Source organism: Cercospora beticola, chromosome 4 (genome assembly GCF_033473495.1).
Source record: "Cercospora beticola chromosome 4, complete sequence".
Classification (NCBI taxonomy): Eukaryota; Fungi; Ascomycota; class Dothideomycetes; order Mycosphaerellales; family Mycosphaerellaceae; genus Cercospora; species Cercospora beticola.
Genome location: NC_088938.1, coordinates 1,115,722 through 1,140,423, shown reverse-complemented (window position 1 = coordinate 1,140,423; position 24,702 = coordinate 1,115,722). Strand labels below are relative to the sequence as shown.

Here is a 24,702-nt window from a genome sequence, read left to right as displayed (position 1 = left end):
TTCTCCGGAGGGAACGAATGACGCGTGCCGATAGCGTGGTGTCTCAGATGGGACGGAAATCACTCGTCCGCAAACTGAGCTTCGTCAATGTTCCTCAAGAACAGGGTAAACCACCTTACAACCTTAAGATGGTTCGTCACAGCAATACTTTCGTCCACGGTGTGGATGTTGCCGAGATCAGATGCCGTCTCCTTGATGTAGCCGGGACCGAATCTAAAGACTGTTCGAGAAGTAGGGTCAGCGGGTGTGGTCATTGGTTTGCTTTGAAGCGATGTCACTTACTGTGCCTAGTCAAGTTCCAATAGTATCGTGTATCCGTGTTACCAGTCATGATAGCAGGCGCGACGATAGTGTCTTCTCCGTGCAATGCGCGGATCGTGCCAGATAGCACTGCATATGGCGTGACAGAATCAGTGTTGGTCGGAGTGACAGGTGCAGGTCTAAGAACTGTATGTCGCGGACCGAGAGAAATAGAGTTATAGGCCGCTGCCTCGCCATCGAAAGCATGCAGCGTCAAATTGTACTTCTTGGCAACCGGCTTCAATATCTGAGCAAGGTGATTGAAGATGGTCTCTGGCTGGTCCCCAATATTGATGCGGTGATTGACAGTCGCGACTGCAGTCTCAGGCAGAGCGTTGGTCTTTGTGCCTCCGTGAATCAAGTCCACAGCTTGAGAAGTCTGCATTAAGTACTTGGCCAGCGGGTTGACTTTGGCAACTTCGATGGCAAGTTTGTCGTGGTGCTTCTTAGAACAAGCCTGCTTGCCGCCAGTGCTATGCGAGCCTAACAGCTTCTTGAGCTTCTTTGGAAAGTCGGGCGCATGCTGAGCAGAGCACTGCAGCAGACCGAGGAAGGGGTTCTCGCCATCAAGATAAGTCGGATACTGCTGGCTCTCAATCAAAGTGATGATCTCACTGAGAATGCCAATGCTTGTGTGGTCTCGGGGAACAGAGCTGTGACCTCCAGGAGTGCGAACAGTAATGTCAACATCTGTGTAGCCCTTCTCTGCCACGCCCGGAACAGCAAAACCACGCCCAAAGGCTTCTGTGTATCCCATACCTTCGTCGACAAGAGCTGCCACGCCGTCCTTTCCATAGCGCTCCAACAGGAATGGCGCAAGGTGACCAGCACCTTCACGGCCAGAGCTTTCTTCATCGAAGCCAAAAGACAGCACGATGGTTCGCTTCGGCTCATACCCAGCTTCGAGAAGCACTTCAAGCGTTTCGAGAGTACCGATGAGCTGATTCTTGCAATCACTCGCGCCGCGACCCCAAATCTGCTCGCCATCATAGTATCCGCTCCATGGAGGATGCGTCCACGAGTCAACTGTGTCTGGGTCCACAGGCACCACATCCTGGTGAGCCATAAGCACTACAGGCTTCTTGCTCGCATCGCTTCCCTGCCATGTGTACACCAGCCCGTGCGTGTTTACCTTCTCCACCTTGAGCTCTTTGTGGATGCGAGGGAATGTAGCCTCGAGGTAGTCGTGGAAGGGATAGAACACATCCCACCTCTTGTCCTCTCCAATCTTGCCCAGATCATCGAAGGACTCCGTCCTGACCTGCACAGCGCCAGACAAGCGAGCGATGGAAGCGTTCTCGAATTGTGGTGTGAAGAGGAAATCGTAGGCGTGTTGCAGCTTCGCGTCCTGAGATGGCCATAAGGCCGGGACTTGATTGCATTGGTGCTTGGTGGAACTGCCGTCGTGCTTGTGGCCCCCACGCACAATGCTGCCGATGTGATGCACAGTATCTCCGCTTAGTCCATTGTAAAAGGCGAGGCCGCCGATGAGCGTGAGGAGGCCAGCTCTCAAGCCTCTCTGCTTCCAACTGCTGCTAGTAACTGGAGCGCGTGGCTCTTCGGCGATGGGGAGGCTGGACTTCTCCATCGCAGCTGTTTATTGACAAGATGAAAGAAGGAAAAAGAGAACGGATAGCACCTACCTTTGTGACGTTGTCGTCGGCCGCGCACGCCTTCCGACCTGCCTATCTCATCAGCTCTCGTCGTCAATCAACGGCGGCGGCGAGCAGCAAAAGAGTGGGGCGGCACGGCCAAGGGAGGCGATCAGAGAGAAGCTTTTGCCGCGGCCGAAAGCGAGTGCGCTCTTCAGCACTGCCTCCTCCTTGCAGCGGAATGATATCCGAGCTGAGAGACATGTTTTGCGTGAATTGCTCTTCTCTTGCGCTAGAAATCCGTGCAAGATGCATGGAACAGAAGAAACCCCTCCAGAGCCGGCCCAGAAGACGCTCACTCCACAAGAAGAGTACAAGATAGATGTCATCAAATCCCACCTTTCCCGGCTGTCGGTTCTCGAGATCGATATCGTCAATGCTCGCGATTTCGCTCATGCTTCTCCTGCCGGACAAGAAGTTCTCTCTCACATCTCGTCCCACTTCCGTGCCAAGCATGACAATGTCCCGGCTCTGATGAATTTCGAAGAGTTTATGGAGCAGTGGCGCGGGATGTACGCTCAGATGCCGGAAATCCGCCTCGAAGTCACGAATGTCTGGTGCCATGTTGACGATGATAAGCAGCATGCCACGGTGCACCTGGACACTGTGCTGAAGGGAAGCGCTCCGGATCTGGCCGTGGGCGCGATGGGCGAATTACAGTGGAAAGTGAGGAAGACGGACGGCAGATGGATGTTGATGAAGTATGTTGGCCTGAGGGGTCCTGCATATGGAAACGCGCATGCAGTATGTGAAGCTTGTGCCTTCGACGATGATGTGATACTGGCCCGCTAGTGAGGAAAGAAGTGAAGCCATGGGCAAACGCCCTTCTTGCTTCGAGTTCCGCCGCCCTGCGTCTTCTGACACAAAGCACCGCATTGCACGCACGCACAAACAACAACAACACACAACGTCGACAACATACCGCTACGACGCGAGGCACGCGCTATGGACGACTCGCCGCTTGGCAAGCTCGCCGCCGAGCTCCGCAACAAGATCTTTGAGTACGTGCTGATTCACGATGATCCGATCTACATGGCCATGAAGTATGATGCAAGAGGGAGGCCGAATGAAATGCGAATCCTCAACCGCGCATTCAATTCTCGTCCACTCTCGCTCCTCGCCGTCTGTCGTCAAGCCCGAGACGAATGCACCGAGATGTTCTTCGCAAACAATCACTTCAAAATTGGCCCAGCAACCATTGACCGCGATAATGCTGAAAGCGCTACAAGCCTCGATTGGTTTCTCAACATGATCGACGACGTCGGCAAGTCATACGTGCGCCACATCACGGTCGGCATCGTCAGTGTTTTTCCGCGACGCCCTACTCTGGGAGCAATGAGACACTGCCTGTTCAAACAACTTAGGAGTATCGAAGAACGTGCTCGTGACCAACGTGGTTCTTGGAATCCGCACACTCGAGTGGAGTGCTTTCTTGGACTGAAGGAGTCTCCAAATGGCGAGCAGATGGCAGTCACCCTTCGTGACATGAGCGACTGGCGCGCGTCAAGGAATTCCGCCGCGCTTGCACTAAAGAATTTCAAGGAATCGGATCCCCATGACTCTTATTTTGAGTGGAGATCGATGGAGTCGTCGACTTGCATTCCCCATTTGATAAGCATCTTGTGGGACTACAGACCCGCACAGCCGAGACAGCATTGAGTAGTACTACGGTTCCAACACATCTGTTTCGCAGCGAACTCTGTGGAGGTATCGTCAGATGCATTTGGCTACCTGCAGATTTGTGGTCATGGGCCCGTCATGCCCCCAATGACTCTGCAACCTGGCTTCTCCTTCCACGTATCTGAGTAGGTCGATGCAAAATCAGCCAGGTAACAGGGCCTAAAGGACTGACACTTCGACAGCAGACGGACCTCCACGATCGCCCTCGACTCACGAATGAAGCATCTCCAGCTCATTAGATCGGCTGAAGTACGCTGCGCTATGAGAAGCAGCACATGAGAGCTCTTGTATCTATTCGCAGCCTGAGGACAGGCTCTGAGGCAAAGAGTTGAGAACATAATCATGGTACCAAACCCAACTCTTGGGCTTTCTATAGTTTCAAACAAGCTGAAACTCCAATGCGTCAGATGAAGGCAACATGCTTAGCTGTGGGCCCTTTCATTTCCTGTCATAGATCAAGAGTCTCGCCTTGCTATCGTGAACGCTAGTAGGCCCCCCAGTGCCAAATTTGGACGAAGTTCGCACTCGCAAAAACTGCTGCTGAAGTGCACTTCTGTTGGAGCTACCGTCAACGCTACCCGCGCGCGATACTTGTCATGCCACGTTCGAGGACCTCCGCGCCATTTGTCCATTTCAGTTATCCAGGTACCATGTTCAACATTTTCTGCTCCCACTCTAACAGTCACATCTGCACGGATGGCTCAAGCAGTAAGTCGTCAAAATGCTTGTCGATGCTTGTTCACAAGCCTGCCTGAATCGTCACCCTGAACAACAATTACTTGTGTTCTGGTGGTGGTGCGGACGGCCGGGTACACGCCTGTCGTGCGGATGTGGTTTAGTTTTATTTTGGCCATTTCGTCTTCTTTTTTTTTTTTTTTGGAGACAAAGCTCCAACATGAGCTACTGGCTGATCTTCGAAGCAAGAATCGTGTTCACTCCCTTCGTTGTATCTGTACAGAATCTACAAAATACAAGAGAAAAGCGCAAGGCGCTCACACATGTCCCACGCTAACCTTGATACCAAACTGTCCCACACGTCTCTTACCACCCGCAAATGCGTACTGTGTATGCGCTTTCCTGAAGCCACGAAGCATATATGCTGGTCCCTTACTCGCTGTACCTCTTCTTGCCATCTTCTTTGCAGATCTGTTGGCTGTCAACCGCTTCGTCAAACGACCGGCGGCTTCTACTTGAATACTGCTGACTTGGCTTAGAGCCAAACTCTCCACGATCCCTGTCGCACTAGCCCGTGCTGCATTTCCAATGGTCAGATCCTGCCATGAGAATTTCTGAGGCTGGTTCCGCAGTTTTGCGTTCTTGATATTTGCGACTGCTTGCGCTGAAGGGAGAGGTGCTCTCCATGTCGCGTCACGGATGACTCTTCGGGGTGTGAAGCGTCGGTCTCGTAGTCTTTGCGCGACATATGCAGCCAGGATATCAGCGTCAAGGTGCGGACGTTTGATCTTGATCAATTGCAGATCGACCTGCTTGCCGTACATTCTCGCAAGTAGACTTTGCAGCCCAACTGTTTGTGTAGGGTCAAGAATGGGATCGCTGTCATTCGATTGTTTCTTCCCACTGCTGGAATCGTCGCTTTGGTTCCTCCCAAAGCGCTTTTGTTTATCGGCCTCTTCGCGTAGAGCTTCTCTCCCGTCCCAAATGAAGCACTTGACTTCTACCCTGTCACCATAATCCTTCATCTTTGGCTTCGAGACATAAACCTTCTCTGCGCTTTTTCTCCGTTGCGCAAGGGCCGTTCGAATCGCTCGCACATCTTTGCCGACGTTGTTGACCCGCTTCAATGTGACATAATTCTGAATGAGTTTCTCCACGTTCGCGCTGACCACCGGGATGGGCTTTACAGCTTGTTTGTTGAAGGTATATGTGGAAGTCTGCCATTCCATCGCGCCAGTGATGGATTGTCCGAGTCGCGTTACGGGTTCTGATCGTGCTCTCCAAAGTGGTGCTTCGGGGATGGCTGCTGCAGTGGGGAGGTGGGAGACTGCTGTGCTAGCAGGGCGCCGTTGGGCGCGTATGTGTTTGGCATGGCATGTGAATGTCCCTCGAGGGACGCCTATGCTGCGCGGAGGCATGATCGGTGTTGATGCAGTTCGAGGCGATGATGGTGCTCACAGCATTGGAAGGGTGTCGTCGGGATGGCGGAGGAAAGGCTTGGCTCTCCCGACGTTGATGCTTTTGGGGTGCTCCTGACTTACAACTTCTACCTACACAGTCGACTGACGGAAAGCAGGACGAGATACAGGATTGAGACTCCGCGCTTCTCTGCTCGTCGATTCGAGTCCCCTTCCATCCTCGTATAGCCGCCGTGTATAGTGTATCTAAGGGGCTTTGTCGAGGCAGCTGCGGGATCCAGTCTGCAAGAGCGATCGCAAGATGAGCGTATTTTCCAGCTTCCGTGTTGCTATCCGTAACTAGACAGCATCTGGCAACACTACCAGAGATATCGCTGACCTCCTTCACGCAGTGAGCTGTAGGGCTTAGGACCAATAGACGAAGCTGCCTGGCGATGTCAGCCGTGCCTGAGTGGCCTCACCTGCCCGATTCTGGTAGGTTTGAGATATGCTCAACTACAGAACCACGTTATCACCATGACTCCTCGCCAAATCTATAAGGATGGGCTTGACAGCAGCATTTCTGTCCACTCCATGTTAACAACCTACTGACCACTTTGAGTATACAAGCGATTGCAATAACAATGGCGACCATCGATTACGACTTCTCACAACTGCCACACATCCTGAGCATCGTGAGAATTGGCGCCCGCACCATGCAGAAGCCGGGGCTCCTTGGCCTGCCTGCTGAGCTTCGCAATCAAATCTGGGAAAATGTCGTTATCGAGCCGGACCTCCACAACCGAATACACCACCGCGAATGCCCACTCATCGATCACAAAGCAGCCTTTGCCAGGCTTCCGATGTGTGTAGAAGAACGAAGGCGCAGCCCTTGGGAGCCAATAGAAGTGGAGTTGAACACGAACAAATGTCGCAAGCTGTGTCGCGCTCGTCAAGGCCTTGGCCTTCTACGCGTCAACAAGCAAGTTGCCAGCGAAGCGACACCGATTTTCTGGCAGAACGCTTCCTTCTATTTCGCAGACTTTACCGAATTGAGTTTCACCTTGAAACATCGTATACCTGCAATCCACCTTTCTTTAATCACAGGCATCGTCGTGCACGACCCGGACCAGGGGGGCCCGAATCATTGGAAGTCATTGCTCCCACTTCTCCAATATTCAAGCTACACCGCAAAGCGTGAGCTCGCCACTGCCTTCCACTGTCTGCCGAACCTACAGCGTATACAGATCTGTCCAAGCAATCTTCTGAAAGTGGAGTCTCGCAATCCAAGGTTTTGGACGGATCCGGACGAAGCGGAAATCGCAGATGTCTTGATGCGCGTAGGATCATTGACAGTATTGATGCTGCTGGAGGTGCACCTCTTCGGTCGATTCAGCAAAGAAAACCCCTACGCATGCATAAGTCGCACCTATACCGGCGGCACCCCTCCTAAATCTCGACGTGGTGTCAGTGATGCCGCATGGCGCGACCGGCTCGCGGCTCCCGTCTGTCGCGATGCCTGGGAGATGGCTGGTTGGGTAGATCGAAACAGCCGCATTCGCAAAGCGTTTCTCGATCACCTGAGGGAAGCGGTAGAAAACGGTACTGCGCACAAATCAGTCGAACGCTGGACTCATCTGGGCAAAAGCCATGCTGAGCATGTCCGGTTCCTGGGAATCCTACCGAAGGAGCCAGAAGCCGCGTGTATTGCACCCGTCACTAAAACCCAGAAACCAGATGTCATCTTGACAGATCCAGAAGACCATATCCTGAACCAAAAAATAGCAAAGCAGACCAGAATTCAGTCGCAAGCTACGCGTTTCAACAAGGACCTGATCGATCACGAAGCCGTCCTCGAGCAACGCCGGATCAAGAATATACTCGCTGCCAAAAGTGAAGAGAAGTCGCGCAAGAAAGCCGTCAGGAAATCTACGCGGGAGCAAGATGCTGAAAAGAAAGCTTGCAGAAAGAGATCTGGTCGACGGTCGTGAAAGTGCTGTTTCATTCTTTCGACACTGTATGAGTAGAATAGTTTTTGTGCCGGACATGCCTAGGCATAGAGGGCTTTTCTATTCTGCAACGCTGTATACTAGGTGTCACTCATTTTAGACGAGAGAACGAGAAGGTTGAAAAGAAAATCTCTATGTCTCGACGCAGCGGCGAGCTGGTCACACGTGCAGAGCTGCGATGCTATTTTCAAGGTCTTTGCTATTGGCTGATACAGCCACCGCAAACAATTCAGGCTCCTGCATGCACGTAATTGCTTCGGCACGAAATGGAAGCGAGGGTGGCTGAGTCTGCTCATTTCTCTGTACAGCAGAGAGCACTACACCACTGTGAAGTAAGCTAGCTAATTAGCTAGTGGAATACCAATACAGGTCGGAGACTGAAATATGATACACGACAGCAATGTAACGGACCAAACACTAAGAGCAACATCCTTGTCTCTGTGCAGAGGTAAGCACGCAGTAGTAAAGCAGCCAGCAACCAGCCGGCACACCAGCGATGCATTCCCTCATCGACACCAGGTTGTTTCTCTTCTCCAGACAACGTGCTCTGCCCGGACATTTGATCCTTGAATTAACTGTACCCATTAATCGTACCGTTCCTGCCTTATGCACATCCACGGGGTCCTCTCAATGCTCTCAGACGCCACCGTGTGTACTCGCTTTCGTAACGCTCCAAAGGAAAGAGAAACAGTAGAAAAGACGTAAGCCGTAAGGAGAAGAACGTAGCCGCAGTATCCGCATGCCGTCATCTCAATCAGTCACTCTCGCGAATAGGACTCTTGGGAATAGGCGAAATTTGCTCGTCAAATCCATCGTAATCTTCCAGCATCTCGCTAACACTCTTCGCAGTCAGGGCAAGTTGCTTCGCACTATCTGATGCACGGATGACGGCCTCTGCGGCAGTCTTGGTCAAGCGAGCGACGAACTGAACAAGCTCGGGGCTCTGACCGTCCAAGGCGTTGTGATCGAGGGAAGTGGCGATGTTGAGGAGGCTCATTGCAGAGGACCAGATCGCATGTTCGGCGCCGGGTTGCGTATGTGTGCCGTTTGGGGTGCTGGTGCCGGAGGAGGACAAGTGGGCTGGAGCAGTATTCTGGCGAGTAAGAAGAGCATCCATCTTAGCTTCCAAACGAGCGAGTAATGTTGCCGGATCTTTAGCCAGGCCTACAGCAGTCGCTTTGACAGCGTGGTCGAGGTTCGCGTGGGGAGTGTTGGCGGAAAGTTCGAGAGCATGCGTCAGTTGTGTCATTGTGCCGCTACCAGAACTGCCTGCCGCTGGAGGGCGACGGTCCTCGGCGGAGGAGGTAAGGTCCGTCAAGGAAGAGTCAGTTGTACCTGCAGATTCGACCGAGCTGTCTCTAGCAGCTCGTGCATTTCTGAAGGTCTTCTCTGAATTCTTCTGCCGCTTTGCTGCGCGTTCAGCCGCGATACGATCGGCGTCTTCTCCAACTTCCCTATCAGACAAGACGGAAGATCGACGACCGCGCTTCTTGGAAGATACACGATTCTTGTGCACTCCTCTAAAATGCTCCATCATGTTGTCCTTGCGAGCAAACGCTTTGTCGCATTCGGGGCAGTTGTAGTCTTTCACGCCGCTGTGAATGTTTGCGTGACGAATGGCATGTCCAGAGGAGCTGAACCATTGATCGCAGCCAGCTTCCTGGGCCATTGGACATGGCCACTTGTGGGTGCGGCGGCGCTCAGAACTGACTTGCTCGCTGCTCTCCTCTCCAATTGAGCGACGCGGCCGTAAAGAGCGTCGGGTCTGCGGAGTGACGCCCTCTGCTTCTTGCTCCTCGAGGCCGTGGTCTGAGCCTTCATCTTCGCTGTGTTCGGCACCAGCAGTCGCTTGCTCGCCGTCAGCCGCGGTTTCGCGAGCGCTTCGCTCCTGCAGCCGCTTTGCAAGTACCGTGAGATCAGACTTTGCGGCGGGATGGGCAGTGATGATGTCCTTGATAGCCTCCAAAGCTGATTCCCGCTTGCGCAGCTGCTTGATGTTTGCTGATGTTGGCAATGCTCGGTCATAGCGCAACAACCTCTTCACAGATGGCTCGTGCTGCAAGTTGCCCAATATCTTGGTCACCAATGGGTCGCGATGGGGTTGCTTGTCAGTAGTATCGTAGCCACTATCTGACGTGACAGCAGTTTCGGCCGATGCAGAGCTCCCATTTGTTTTCGCCGTGCGAGTCGCCTGCTGCTCAGCACTCTTCTCCTCGGCCGCCAGCTGAGCATCTGGAGTATCTGCGTGTACAGTGTCGGCCATGCCGGCGTTGTTTTCGTCGATTTCAGCAGCTGGCCACTGCGAAGGACCAGCGTCCGCGGGAGATAGGGGCTCGAGCTTCTGCTGAACAGCAGGCGCAGGAGCGTGGTCTGGCCGCTTAGCCTCGATCGGCGCGACACTGTTACTACCTTTGCCCATATTGGCGACGGGTGCGAATTTGTGCGCTCGTCGGTCGCCTTGTTGCCGCACTTTGTCGGCTTGCTGCTGTGCCTTTTGCAATTTGACTTTGCGCTTCGCCGCGCGAATGTACTTGTGAAAGCGGGAGGTCTGCTCGGCGTTCGCAGTTTGCTTAAAAATCTGCTCGAGCAGATACCTGAGCTCCCAGATCTCTTGCGAGTCCCTATACACTGTCTGCACCGCAAGAGCTGTATCCTTGTCGCCCCTGCGAAGAGCTTCCTGCACTGCGTTGTCGATGATGCTTTTTAATTTGTCTTCATCGAACTCGAGCACAACGTCGGCCGGCTTCTGTGAGTCCGCCGCAGTCATGAGTGGGGCCTGAGGCGTGCCGGAGGGTGACTTGGAGCTTGTGGTGGAAGCAGAAGGGCGAGTGGGAAACACCAACTTGTCCCGCAACGATGCAGGCACCTGGTCATATGTTCGTCCGCAATCAACCTCATTCTGCCAGTCTTTGATCAAGAGCTCATTCCAGATCTCCTTCCACGTGGTCATGGCATTGTCATAGTACGAGCCCTTCTCGTGCCCTCGCCGGCGTGGACGACTGCCAGCACATTCTGCCAACCACAAACGCTCCTCTTTCCGCAGCTTCGTCTCCAAATCTTGATCCTCCCACTTGGTGCCCTTGAAGCCGGCAAAGGTGTTCTGCACGTGCGTGAAAAAGGCGGCGAGGTCCGCGTCGGTCCAGGTGTGAGAGGTGCGAATGAGGTATTTCAGCAAATCCACCTTGTGATCGACGGTGAAGTTGTTACGAGTTTCCATGCTGGCGGCCGTTCCAGGGCATTCTTGCAAGGGCAGTCTGAAGAGCTTCCGCCGATTCCTTGCGTGATGTGAGGTGGTGCACCACCCTGGAGCTGTGGTCTGGTCTCACCTCCGTCTTCACCACCCCGACATTGTGGGGGCCTTGAGCGGAGCTTCCGCACGCGTAGTCAATTTCGCGACGCGCTTCAGTGGGGCCTGAGGCACCAACGAGATCGGCCTTCACTTCGACAGAACGGAACAGAACAGAACAGAACAACACTCAACTCTCATTACTCGACTAGCGCTCCACATATGTACAGACCGCACGCCTTGCAATACTTCTGGGGCGCGAATGCGATCAATTCCTCCTTCGCGACACTGGCTCGTCGAATGGAGCCACCTTCCAAACTTCCTGGCTTCCCAGCTCCAATCGCATGCGGTCCCAGAAACCAGTCCAGACAACCTTCAAAGTCCTCCTCCCAAGACGTGCCGCCCATCTACGGCCATGGCCCACAGGTAGCACGCCCCTACTGCATCTCGGGATAATATGTCTTCTGAGAGGTTTCAGCAGCGGCCACCCCTCGATACCTGTGCTGCTCGCTTACCTAGTAAGTCAACTGCTCTATTCACGGAGTGATGCCGAACCCTCGCTTCAGACCAGAAAGTTCGGCGTATAATAGAGGCCAGCAAGTCCCAGCGGGATGGTGATCCAGATGCCAGGATGCGCACTCGAAGTTGATCCGCCATCCGAAGCTCTTTAGCGTTCACATCGAATCGTGGAGCGTCTGAAAATCCAGCGACTAAGACTCTGCTTGCACCTTGCCCGTGAACATGACCTTCTGCTTTTGAAACGAACGCATCACTGGCCCTGACGACGTGGAAGACGCTCACTGACTGCCACGGTATGCTCGCCGAATCTGTCTCATGAAAGAGCATGATGGAACGTCTGGATCTGCCATCTATTATGTCGAGCTTCTCCACGCCATCCGTTGAGGGCGTCGCCACTTGGACCTCAGATGTCTTGGACAGCCAGCCTGGCTGTCGGAGAATCGACACTACCTGCTCGGCTTCCAGACCTGGGACATTGATGGCGGTTACTTGCATCCACGGTCGGTCAAGACTTTCGGGGGCATATCTGTCAATCAGAATCCCAGGCGGAGGCAAACGTAACACTCACATTTCTCTGAAAATTGCTTGACCCAATCTTCCAAATTGATCAAGGCCAATCTATTTTATTCAGCACTGAGTCCAACGCCGGTGACTGGGTGCACATGGAATACCTTGAAAGTATAATTTGTAGCCTCAAGAGGAGTAGGCTTCAGACGATGCGAGCATTTGCGAGATCTTTCTGGCTCTACCATTGTGGCTATTCCCTGCGCGTGGGCACCTGCTTTGACCTTCCGCGCGGCAATGTCCTCTACGTACACGCCTCGGCGCTAATGATTCTGCAGTCTACAATGCAGGCGCCAAGCTTGGCTGGCGTTATGCTTGGAGTCCCGATGTCGTGTCCTCAAGGCAATAAATTGTGAGCAAGTGAGGCTGCAGCATCCAACGCCTCGTGAGACCACGTGGCCATGCAGTATACCCGTCCAACGCCTGAAATGGGGAAGGTACATCAGCCACAGTACCCTTGGCAGCTCTCGACTGGAAATGCACTGATGGACGGGATTCTGTAGGGTACGTTTGATCTTCGCAATTGCATAAGGTTATCTGCTACTCCAGGTAGTGTCATCATTATCCGATACTGATGGCACAGATGGTGTCGGCCATGGCTGCTCTACGATCAGCCTAAGAACATGATCAGCAATATCAACATCATGCAGCCAAGATTTCCAAGACAACTCTCTTGGCTGTGGCTTCCTGCTACAGTACACAATCTCTCCGAGCTCATAATCTGCTGTATACTGTAGCAATGTCGCATGAAGGCACGCAAGCGCGCTCAATGTCATTTACGAACTGCATGTACGTCTACAGCTGATGGAGGCTGAAGCACTGACTGAATGCGTCAGGTCCAGGAATCCGGCATGAATTTCTGCGAAAACCGAGTGTTTTTTTGGCCTTCGTACAAGGCAACGTAAACTTCAGTGCACGCCCAAGTCCGTGTGCAACTACTGTCCCGGGAGTATCAAGCTAGAGCGTGACTAGACCATTCATTAGGACATCCGGCCGCAGCGATGTAAGTTTTGACCACAGCAGCATCTTGCTCACTAGTGCTCAGCCACAAAACTTCGGGGTGTCCGCCTTTCCTTCACCCTTCAGACAGCTATTGCAGCGGGACGTTCAAGTCGGCGGACTTCGTACACTTGACGCCACTCATGGTCGACTTCCACGCCGCAAGAGCACCAGCAACGTGAGGTGGCAGTCTTATGTGGCTTTGGTGGCACATATCATGCCACTACCATGCGTAGGCTCTTGTGAGATAGCATGGCTCGAACGATGGTTATATTATGTGTAGCAAAGGACAGCCCTTGCACAACAACGCACTCAGTTCCAACATTCTCGCCATCATGCCAAGAACGAACCGCATGTGGGCAGTTCTGCCTCTCCTGTACACACAAGTTAATGCTGGACCGGTCGTCACAGGGACTTGTGCCCCAGTCGCCGCCGTAGTAACAATATTGAACGGATTTCCCCAGGCCAGCTCGTTTTGTTCATCATGGTTGAGCATCAAGACGCAATCTACGACTGTCACGGTTACCTCAGTGCAGACGACGAAAGCCTTTGTTACCTCTACGACAGGGACGAACACCTTTTCGGCAGCGACGGTCACTTCGGTTGGCGAAGTCCATGTCCTTACAGCGCCCGCCCGGACAACGACTGTATGACCAGCCTTCTTTGAATTTTGACGTTGCTAAGTGACGCGCAGGTCACCGCAGAACCTACGACCATTACTCTCGACACTGTCATTGTCAATGCCGACACAAGTACAATTTCTGTATGTCTTTCACGAAAAGTCGGGGGACCCGTTGCTAACACTTTTGCAGCTTACGGCGGAGCCCACTTCAGTTACTGGAGAACTTGTCGTTGAGACCGCTGCCACCAGTGTCACTACGCAGACCGTTGATGCTTCGACTATCACCATTGATGCTGTCACAGACACGGCCGATACCGTCACGGTCACCAGCACCGAATTCGTGACGTCCACAAGTATAGGCTTTGACCGACGTGATGCGTCACCGCAGCTTGTTCCAGGACTTCCTGCCGGTCTTGCACTGTTAGCTGGCGTAGCTCGAACCAGGATATCATCTGCTTGTGGCTGTCTTAGGCTACCCACCCCGACATCGACACTCACAACGACTCAACAGAGTGTGGCAACAACTTATGAGGTACCTATTCAGAGATCCTATTCCCGCAGACGCCGACTGACAGGAGCAGACCGTCAATGTTGCTGCTCAAACCACAATAACCCCTACTTTCGTCGAGACGCCTATCTCGACGATGACCCCAGAGGTGACGGAGCATGAGACGCCGAGGGTCACCATTACGTCGTTCTCGACATTTGTTCCTCTGCACACAGAGTACACCACGCCGACAGTCTACATCACCCCTTCAAGCACCTTCACACCACTCTCGACGGAGCTGGTCACGCCGACCGTAACGGTTATACCAACTACTACAATAACACCTTCCACAGTAGTATACACAACCCAGACAGTACAAGCTAAAGCACTTCCTCCTGCGAAGTGCGATGGCTCCGGGACACCATACACAGCACGCGACGGCTCGAAGTATGTCCTGGAATGCACAATGGACGCCCAAGGCAACAAACTACCTGGTGTACCACGCGTTCCGGTCGAGGGCCTTGAATATTGCATCGATCTCTGTACCAGAGAGGGCACAAAGTGTTTGGCAGCTCGCTGGGAGCCGAGCACCAAACTGTGCGAGTTGAGATCCGGCTATGGCTCACGTTTCGCTGCAACCTCGGCCGTACATTTTGCCATTCGTCAGACAAATCCTACGACGGAAGACTCTCCCCAGCCGTTCTTAGTGAACGGAGATTTTGAGAATGGATTGACGCCGTGGAAACACACCCGGCTAGAAAGTTCTTCAGGTTGCTCGCCCAATCGAGCCTGGAATGTCGAAGGTGGAAAAGCGTAAGTGTCAATCCAGATCTGCCTTGCACGATACTAATGAGTATTGACAGCTACATTTCTTACTATGTATGTTCGGGCGTGCCAAATGATGAATTGGTCCAGCCTGTCACTTTAGTTGCTGGTACCGCCTGGACCTTCAGTGCTCAGGTCACCTTTGAGGTCTTCGGGTCAGGAGGGAACCCAAATGGAGGCTGTAGTGTCACCTTCGACAGTTTCGGAGGGAATTTCGATGCAAGCTATGGGTACGGGCGTCGATTCGAACGATTAGTCAATCTCGTTGGAAATGGTGTCTCCCGGGTCAACGGGACCGCAAACTTCAGGATCTACAGCGTTTGCTCCAGCTCCCCTGGAATACGTATCGGGGTCGACAACGTCAACTTCTCGACGCTCAAAGATGTTCCTGGGTCCAATGTAACCGTAATATCACCAGTGCAGGTCATCCAGAACGGCGACTTCAGCAGCGGCGCTCTCACGCCCTGGACTTTCCGCAAAAACGCCAATACAACCGTCGATGTAATGGGAAATGCGGCTCTGATCTCATACCCCGGCGGATCGACGTCGAATCTCGAGGCAACCCTCATGCAGGCCATTTCTTCTGCTGAGTACGGGCAAACGTACCACTTCACAGCCAAAGTGGTCTTTAGCTTCCCAAGCAATGTACGGACTACCTGTTCCATGGAAGTCAATATAGGCTCGGGAAGGATATGCTTTTTGCAGAATGTCAACTCCGACCAGAATCTTTTGATTGACCAGAGGGGATCAATCATTTCGACGACTCCCAACAGCTTGAATATCCGGGCGAGTTGTGGGAGGTCGGCTACTGCTACGCCCCTCGTCTCGATTGACGACGTCTCACTCACGCTGAACGCTTGAGACCATCAGTGGATCGTTGGAATTGCGTGCAGCGATAGACCTCGTAGCAGATATACCGTCACACACGACATAGTGCGATTTCACGGGAGATTTTCATCGTGTTTGACATGTCTCTCAGGTCTTGCTGCAAGCCGAAGGGTATCCTTTTATGGGCTCAAACATCGTGCGTTACGATCAACTTTGCAGTCGTTGTTGAGAGATTTCTTGCTCAGGATGTGTATGACGAATGTAGAAAATTAGATAGATAGATGAATCTTATACGCTGGTCTACCTCTTTTAACTAGAGTAAGCAGCACGCTCTATATTTTTCGTAGGTGGAAAAGCCCTCGTGCTAGTACTCCGGCAGAAAAACCTCCTTATATCTTTATATTTTGCGGCTAGCTCTATATAGCCTGCCGCTTCTATAGTTTCTGTTTCTCCTTAGGATAATATTATATTATTTTAATAGTTTAGATCCTTTATAATATAGTTCTCCTTAGTTATTTCTTATATTATTAGGTACTTAGGAGCCCGATCCTCTTATCTACTAGCTTAGGAACTCTAGCTTATATATATAGTCTTTATTTCTATACTAGTATCTATATTAATTATTAGAAAGTATAGTCTAGTTAGATATTCTAAGAGATACTTTAGAGATTAGAATTAGATAATATAGGTTATATAATACTAGGTTATATAACCTAGCTAATATCTATCTTAGAAGTAAAATATAACTTATAACTAACTAATATAATTAACTCGGTTAGTTCCTACTTATTATCTCTACTTCTACTATATTATACCTATCTAACGAGTATCTATAAGAATATAATTTAATAGGTTATAAGCTCGAGTTTATAGAGAAGCTCTAAGTAGTAAGAGTTAGCTTTCTTATTCTTAAAGTAATATATATTACCTCTTATAGAACCTATAGTATTAATTAGATAGAGAAGTAGAAAAAGAGTATAAAAGAGACTAGAAGTATATTCTATCTATACTATCTTAAAGCTTTAGAAGATTCTAGTTATAAGCTAGAAGTTCCTAAAAAGTAAATAAGATAGAGAAAAGCCTAGTAAAGTATACTATACTTTAAAAGAGAAGTATACTAAAGAAATATAAAAAGGAAAGAATTAGCTTTAGACTATAGTATCTAAGTAGATAAGACTAGATCTAAGTACTAAGTACTACTAATATCTTAGAACTAGCTAGTAGTATCTTTCTAAGAAAGTAGATCTTTTAGAAGTTCTCTACTTAAGAATCTAACTAACTTCTTTAAAAGAGAAGAGTTCTTAGATATCTTAGCTAAGAGAGAAGAGTTTTAGTAACTAGAGAAAGTAGAAATCTAGAAGCTACTAATTAGATTAAAAGAGCTTATATTTCTAGAGTTTAGATTTATTTATTTAATTTTATAGAAATAGATTTAATAAGTAAATTAGATAGAAGGAGAATACTAATTCTAATAAGAGAGAACTAGAGACTATAGTTTAAGCTATAGGAAAATATACTTAAAGAAAAAGAAATTTTCTAAATAATTTTAAACTTAAAGAGATTATTAGTATCTACTCTAGCTAAGTTATCTAAGGCTTTATCTAAAGCTTTATTAAGTAAAGGGAAAGCTACTACCTTTTTAGAGTTTAGCCTAAAATAGTAGAAGGATAATATAAAAGCAATCTATATCCTAATAGAAAGTCTTTATATAGATAACTAAAATAAGATAATAGATAAAATAAGAGTATATAATATCTAGATAAAGCTATATAGGAAATATAGTAAAGTCTAATAGGTATATATAATAGCTATTATCTAAGAATTTATAACCTTTAAGATAGAACTAGAGGATATAATTAGGAAATTATAGGTCTACTTTAGTAATTTTAGAAGGAGGATTATAGAGATTAACTAGAGGGAGTTATACTATAAGACTTCTAATATAAGGATTAAGTATCTACTCTTTATACTTCTAGCTAAGTATAAGAGTATAAGGTAGACTATCTAAGCTTAGAAGGACTTAGACTCTAAAGAAATTCTCTAACTTCTTAAAGTAGAGGAGTTAATATAGTATAGATACTAGTTATAAGAAATAGTAATATTTACTAAAAGAAGAGAGATCTAAAGCAAAAAGCTAAAATACTACTTCTATAAAAAGGAGTATTTTAGAGATATTACTAAGTATCTATACTTTAATAAAGCTAAGAGAACTATTAACTTAAAATAGGCTAGTAGAGTAGAGAAGAGAAGAATACTACCTAGAGAAAGTATATTTAGAAGGAGATCTTTACTAAATAAAGAAGTATTAAAAGAAATAGTAAAGAAACTTAACTTAAAAGTCTAATTCCTTAAGAAGAGATAAACCTTAAGAAAGTTTTCTAAGAAAGTATATACTATCTAAGAAGATATAGAGCCTTCTATAGTATCTAAAGTATCTTAATCTCTATTAGAGGATAATAATATTAATAAAGTTATATACTTAACTATAGAAGTAAAAGGCAAGTATATACTATTAAGATAGCTACTTAACTCCTATACTTTATTATATATAACTAACTAAGAATTACTTTTTAGGAAACTAAAACCTTTTTAGAGAAAAAAGTAAATTAAAGTTAGAAGTAGCTATCTAATAGCTATATATATAGAAAATATAGTAATAAGTAGAAAAAGAGGAAAATAGATTATTCTTAAGAATATTCTCTTTATATCTAGTCTAGGAGTAAATCTTGTTTCTTAGAGCTAATTTAGCTAGTAGTATAGTATTTAACTACTAAAATCTATACTTATTTTATTATCTAGGAAACTAGTTATCTAAATAAAACTATTAGAAGGAGTACTATTTATTAAGAAGATTAATAATATATTATAGGAGCTTATAATATTATATTTTAATTAAAAATAAGAGAATAAAGCCTATATCTTTAAAGTCTAAGAAAAGATCTAAGAATAGTAGGAGCTTTAGTATAGGAGACTTATATATTTTAGAGAGAGTCTTCTTAGAAACCTATATAAAGTATCTAACTTAAAAGCTTAGATTCCTATTCTAAAGGAATACTAACCTTATAGAGTATATTTCTTAGTAAAAATAAAGAAATATAGAGAGAAAGAAACTAAAAGAAAACTCTAAAAGTTATCTCTAGTTTCTATTAATATCTATAGTTCTTTATCTATTTTAAGATTAGGATATAAATAGTAGCTTAAGATTATTAATAACTTCTTAAGAAAGAAATAGACTTTCCTAATAAAGTTTAGAGAAGATATACTAAGTATTCTTAAAAACTAGAAAGTAAAAGCTAAGCTATAATTAGGAAACTCTCTCTAGATTATAAGGAGTAATAGAGTAAGAGAGCTTCTTACTATACTAAAGTAGTAAGAGAAGGAATATAGAATTTCCTTCTATATAACTAAAGTATATAACTCTATCTAGAATAGAGTAGTTAAAAGGTTAATCTAAACCTCTAAAGACTATATAAAAGCAATACTAGAAGATGCCTATATACTTATTAAATTCTAGCTAGAAGCCTTAGTAGTCTATATAGTTATTAGAAATTCCCTTCCTAATAGCTTAGAAATTAATAGATTTAAAGTATTACCTAAGGAAGCCTTTTTAGGTATCTAACTCTTAGTATTATACTTTAGAGTTTAGAGTTATAAAGTAGTAGTCTATATAGATCCTAAGTTCTAGCTAGTAGAAATAAGATTAGATAAACTAATAAATAGAAATAAAGATACTATATTTATTAAATATATTCCTAATACTACTAAAATATAGCTCTTCTAGAAGCCTAATATAAAGGCTATTAAAGCCTATAATACTACTACTTAGTTTAAGTATAAGAAAGGAGAAGATATAGAGCTAAATATTCCTAAGCTTAATTAAGTAAGTAGTATATCTATTAGAAACCTAGTTAGTAGACTTCTAAAGAAGCTAATAGTAGTTATACTTTCTATAGCTACTATATCTATAGCTATAGTAACTAAACCTATAGGTCCTAGCTAAATACTCTTTATATAGTTACTACCTCTACTAAAGAATAAGAAGAAGTACTAGAGAATAGAGAATCTAGAAGAAGAAAACTCTAGAGAACTATAACTCTAGTAGAAGAAAAGTAGAACTACTAAACTACTTAAGCTAAGCTAGGAAGTTAATAGATAAGCTAGTTCTAGTACTAGTAGAAGACTATATTCTAAAGTAAAAGGATTAAATATTATATAGTAGGACCTATAAGGAAATAGAAATTAGAAGAAGAACTAAAACTAAATCTATAGCTAAAAAAGAAAGAGATCTATCTTAGATAAAGGACTAGGCCTAGAGCTAAAAGCTTATAGTATAGTAATAAGATAAGTACTTTAAAAGAGATAGAGAAAATATAAATAGAAGAAGGAGCCTAGTACTAAGTATTATAAAGTATTCCTAAGCTAAGTCTAAAGCTAAGAATAGAAGTAGATTTAGGAAGCTCTATTAGAGGTTTAGGAGTCTATATTTATAGTAATTGCTCCTTAAGTCTCTATATAAAGATAAGAGGTACCTATTCTAAAGTCCTATAAAGAAATAATTTAGGATTCTAAATAGAGATATATATAGAAGGATATAGTCTAAAAGGAACTAACTATATTAAGAAGTAATAATACTTAGATAAAAGTTATTCTATCTAAAGGAGTAAACTTTATTATATCTAAGTAGGTATTTAATATAAAAAGATTAATTAGTAGAGCTATTAAGAAGTTTAAAGTAAGACTAGTTATAAAAGGTTTCTCTTAGAAGTTTAGAGTTAATTTCTAAAAGACCTTTATACTAATAGTTAGATATAATACTTTAAGAGTATTTATAGCTATAGTTTATAAAAAGGATCTAGAACTCTACTAAGTAGATATAAATAATATATTTACTAAGAGTAAACTTTAAGAAGAAATCTTTATAATTCTACTACTAGAAGTTAAAATTCTACCTAATATAGTCCTATAAATCCTAAGAAGCTTATATAGACTAAAGTAAGTAGTAAGAGACTAGAACAAACTCTATATTTTAAAGTTAAAACAAATTAGGTTTATATAATTAGAAGTAGACCTATATCTTCTTATCTACTAGGAAAGGAATATTCTAATCCTAACCTATATAGATAATATTCTAATTATAGTACTAAAGCTAGAAGATATACTTTAGTTTAAGGAATAGCTAGGTAAAGTATTTAAAATTAAAGATCTTAGAGAACTAGAGAAAATTCTTAGAATAAGGTTAATAAGAAATAGATAAGTTAGAACTTTAAAGCTTAATTAAGAATACTTTATCTAGAAGAACCTTATAAAGCTAGAAATAACTAAGGAAATAGCTAACCTAACTCTCTTACTAATAGATAGTTATAATAGCCTAAAACTAATAGGCTTATATAATAAGAGAGAGAATAAGATAGAGTACTAAAGCTAAACTAGTATCTAGATATAGCCTATAGTTATAATAAGACTAGATATTACTTTCTCTTTTAGAAGGCTAAGCTTATATATTTTAGACTCGACTAAGAAGTATATATAAGCTCTAAAGAAACTAGTAAGATACTTAAGATTATCCTAAGACTTAGAATTAATATTTAGAAGAAATAGAGGAAGCCTAATAGGATATTTAGACTCTAACTATATAATAGATAAAGTAGATAGAGTCTTAATCCTTAGGAGTATCTTCTTCCTTTATAGAGCTCTAGTTTCTTAAATAAGTAGGAAGCAAAAGTCTATTATAATATTAATAATAGAAGCTAAGTATATAGCTATAAATATATATATAAAGCAATCTTAGTTCCTAGTAGTACTCTTAAGAGAGATAGACTATATAGAGTTAGTAGAAGAATACCTATTCTAACTAACTATAAAAGTATATCCTAATATAGTAAAAGAGCTAAAGCTAGTATAAATTATAGGAGATAATTAAGTAGCTTTAACTCTTATTAAGAATATATATACCTATAAGAGATCTAAATATATTAATATTATATATAACTATATTAGATATCTCTAGTAGTAGAGGAAGATTATAGTTAAATATATTCTAATAAAAGAGATAGTTACTAATAGCCTAACTAAACTAAAGAATAGGCTATAGTTCTAGGAGTTTATAAAACAACTCTAACTTATATAAGGAAAGGTAAAAGATTAGTTCTATATAGAGGAATTAGATATATAAATAGAAGAAAGTAACTAGAAACTCTACTATTAGAGTTTTTTAGTTAGAAACTCTATCGATAGGATTTTTAGTCGTTTTAATCTAATTCGCGTAGCTATATATAAGGAATATAAGAAGGTAGGTAGAAGACTATCTAGCCTAAGTAGAAGTATTAGAAAGTATAGTTTAGTTAGATATTCTAAGAGATACTTTAGAGATTAGAATTAGGTAATATAGGTTATATAATACTAGGTTATATAACTTAGCTAATACCTATCTTAGGAGTAAGATATAACCTATAACTAACTAATATAATTAACTCGGTTAGTTCCTACTTATTATCTCTACTTCTACTATATTATATCTATCTAACGAGTATCTACGAGAATATAATTTAATAAGTATTACTATTTCTTCTATAGTTTCGCTTTACGTACGAGCTACTTAGTTTCGCGTTACGCTTCGAATATATTAAGTACCTCGTAATCTCCGATATATTCTACTAGCTTCTAGATATTATATTCCTCTAGCTATTTATACTATCGAACTAGGTACTTCTTTACGCTTTTCTCTATACGGCTTTCTAGTATCCTCTTAACTTCTTATTTACCTTACTTATCTACGAGTAGTAGGCTAGTATTCTATATATCGCTATCTTACTAGAGTTCTAAGAGAAATATATAGAAGATATTATAAATCCGCGAGCCGGTTAGTAGAGCTAGGTAGTACGCCTACTTTCCGACTACGTTAATAACTTTAAATAGTCTAGCGAATTTGTCCGCTAGCTTCTTTAATAGTAGTTTTAACTAGAGGTTCTTTATAGATAATAGGACTAAGTTACTAACTTTAAATTCTATTAGCTAGTACTTCTAATTAAAGTACTTAGCCTAAGATTCGCTTACTTATTACTAGCGCTTAGTTAGCTCTTTATAGTTCTACTTTAACTTCTTTATAGTATCCTTCGCTACTAATATCTCTTCTCGAAGAAGTATATCTCGAGCTTCGCTTATATCTCTCTTATACGTTTCTATAGAAAGGTCTAAGTTAAACCTATATACTACTCGAAATAGTAATATCTTAAGCGTAGTATTCGCGCTATTATTATACGCGAATTCTACTAATAATAGGATAGACGCCTAGTCGTCCTATTACTTACTATAATAGATATATAGGTACTACTTAAGCGTCTAGTTTGCGCGCTCGGTTTAACTATTAGTCTATAGGTAGAATATAGTACTTAGTTTACGTTTTATATACGTTTCGTAGTAGAAGTCTAACTAGAACTAGCTAGTAAAGACTAAGCCTCTATTACTTATAATACTAGCTAGTATACTACGTAGTCGTATTACTTTATTAATTAGAATATCTGTAAGCTCTACGCTAGTATAGCGCTTTATTATTCGAACGAAAGTTACTATCTTCGAGTAACGATCTACGATTATAAGGATCGCGTTAAAGATATAGCTATTCTACTTACTAGATAGAAGATTCGTAATAAAGTCTATAAATAAATTCTTCTAAGAATAGTTAGGTAGTAGGAGCGTAGCTATCTCGCTATAGAGGCAATAGCGCTTCGCTTTTATCTTCTAATAGCTATAATACTACTCGACGTACTACCTTATATCGTTACTAACCTCCGGCTACTAGTACTTCTACTTAACTAACTCTACTATCTTATTCTTACTAAAATAGCTCGCTAGGATATCGTCGTAGTATATATAGATTATCTACGTCTATAATACTAGGTCGTTCGGTAGATATAGAGCCTCTTCTCGATATATATAGCTATCCTTAATAGTATATTTCTCGCTCGCTATATCTTCGCGTTCGGCCTACTTATATAGTACTTTTGCTTTTAGATCGAGCTATACTAATATAGTAGTATACCTAATAATTATATCCGAGACGTTAGTATATAGCTACTCTTACGTAGTAATAGCGCTAGCGACTCGTAAGAGTAGAGTAAAGCTAAATAGACGAACCGAATAGTTAGCTACTACTATAATATACCTACTATTAAGTAGCGCTACCCTCCTACTTTTAACTACTACTATAACTACCTTTAGAGTATCTAACTAAGCCTAGTAAGTAGCTTTTATACGGGCGATAACTAGGCCGCTTACGAGTATAGTACTCTATACCTAGAGTTTCTACTATAGTAATAGTAGGAGGTTACTTATTTCCTTTACCTCTTATACGTAGTCGCTACGTCTAGATAGTATATCGGCTAGGTTAAGCTTACTAGCTCGATAGCTAATAGTAAAATTAAAGAGAGCGAGGAATATCGTCTACTTTACTTATCTACCTATTAACTACTTAACGCCTATAAATTCCTTAAGGTTAACGTAATTAATAAGTATCTTAACCTTATATATAGCGCCTTCGAGGTATAGTCGCTACGCCTTAAATATCTTAACTACTACGAGTAGTTTCTTATTATAAACCTTATAGTTATATTTAGCGTTAATTATCTTCTATAAGAAGAAGGTAATTAGATACTATTCCGCTTCGAATAGTTAGCTTAGAATACTGGCTACTACGAAGTTAGAAGCGTTAGTTTCGACTTATAGGCGTAGTATAGAGTTAAAGTACCTTAGTAGTAGTATAGTCTAAAATCGATTTTTTAGCTTATAGAATACCTACTTCTTAGCTACTTCCTACTTAATTAGCTCTAGCTTCTTTCTATTCTTTATACTCTTTAATAGCGC

General features: G+C 44.1%; 7 protein-coding genes across 7 annotated transcripts; 4 read left to right on the top strand and 3 right to left on the bottom strand.

The window, feature by feature from the left end:
* Nucleotides 1–59: 59 nt before the first annotated feature.
* Nucleotides 60–1,888, bottom strand: RHO25_006078 (uncharacterized protein; the record flags this gene model as incomplete). Its single annotated transcript, XM_023596934.2, has 2 exons — nucleotides 60–220; nucleotides 283–1,888. 2 exons carry the CDS (start codon nucleotides 1,886–1,888, stop codon nucleotides 60–62), a joined length of 1,767 nt encoding a protein of 588 aa, XP_023452456.1.
* A 313-nt stretch (nucleotides 1,889–2,201) lies between these two features.
* On the top strand, nucleotides 2,202–2,744 carry RHO25_006077 (uncharacterized protein; the record flags this gene model as incomplete). The annotated part of the gene is made up of 1 exon (XM_065602737.1): nucleotides 2,202–2,744. The coding sequence occupies one exon, from the start codon at nucleotides 2,202–2,204 to the stop codon at nucleotides 2,742–2,744; it is 543 nt and encodes a 180-aa protein (XP_065458809.1).
* A 153-nt stretch (nucleotides 2,745–2,897) lies between these two features.
* Nucleotides 2,898–3,611, top strand: RHO25_006076 (uncharacterized protein; the record flags this gene model as incomplete). The annotated part of the gene is made up of 1 exon (XM_023596933.2): nucleotides 2,898–3,611. One exon carries the CDS (start codon nucleotides 2,898–2,900, stop codon nucleotides 3,609–3,611), a length of 714 nt encoding a protein of 237 aa, XP_023452125.1.
* A 1,013-nt stretch (nucleotides 3,612–4,624) lies between these two features.
* RHO25_006075 (uncharacterized protein) lies at nucleotides 4,625–5,725 on the bottom strand (the record flags this gene model as incomplete). The annotated part of the gene is made up of 1 exon (XM_023596932.2): nucleotides 4,625–5,725. One exon carries the CDS (start codon nucleotides 5,723–5,725, stop codon nucleotides 4,625–4,627), a length of 1,101 nt encoding a protein of 366 aa, XP_023451983.1.
* A 623-nt stretch (nucleotides 5,726–6,348) lies between these two features.
* Nucleotides 6,349–7,695, top strand: RHO25_006074 (uncharacterized protein; the record flags this gene model as incomplete). Its single annotated transcript, XM_023596931.2, has 1 exon — nucleotides 6,349–7,695. The coding sequence occupies one exon, from the start codon at nucleotides 6,349–6,351 to the stop codon at nucleotides 7,693–7,695; it is 1,347 nt and encodes a 448-aa protein (XP_023451984.2).
* A 772-nt stretch (nucleotides 7,696–8,467) lies between these two features.
* On the bottom strand, nucleotides 8,468–10,930 carry RHO25_006073 (uncharacterized protein; the record flags this gene model as incomplete). The annotated part of the gene is made up of 1 exon (XM_023596930.2): nucleotides 8,468–10,930. One exon carries the CDS (start codon nucleotides 10,928–10,930, stop codon nucleotides 8,468–8,470), a length of 2,463 nt encoding a protein of 820 aa, XP_023452265.1.
* Nucleotides 10,931–13,416: 2,486 nt separating this feature from the next.
* On the top strand, nucleotides 13,417–15,876 carry RHO25_006072 (uncharacterized protein; the record flags this gene model as incomplete). The annotated part of the gene is made up of 5 exons (XM_065602736.1): nucleotides 13,417–13,728; nucleotides 13,776–13,844; nucleotides 13,894–14,235; nucleotides 14,285–15,003; nucleotides 15,054–15,876. 5 exons carry the CDS (start codon nucleotides 13,417–13,419, stop codon nucleotides 15,874–15,876), a joined length of 2,265 nt encoding a protein of 754 aa, XP_065458808.1.
* Between the last annotated feature and the right edge of the window lie 8,826 nt (nucleotides 15,877–24,702).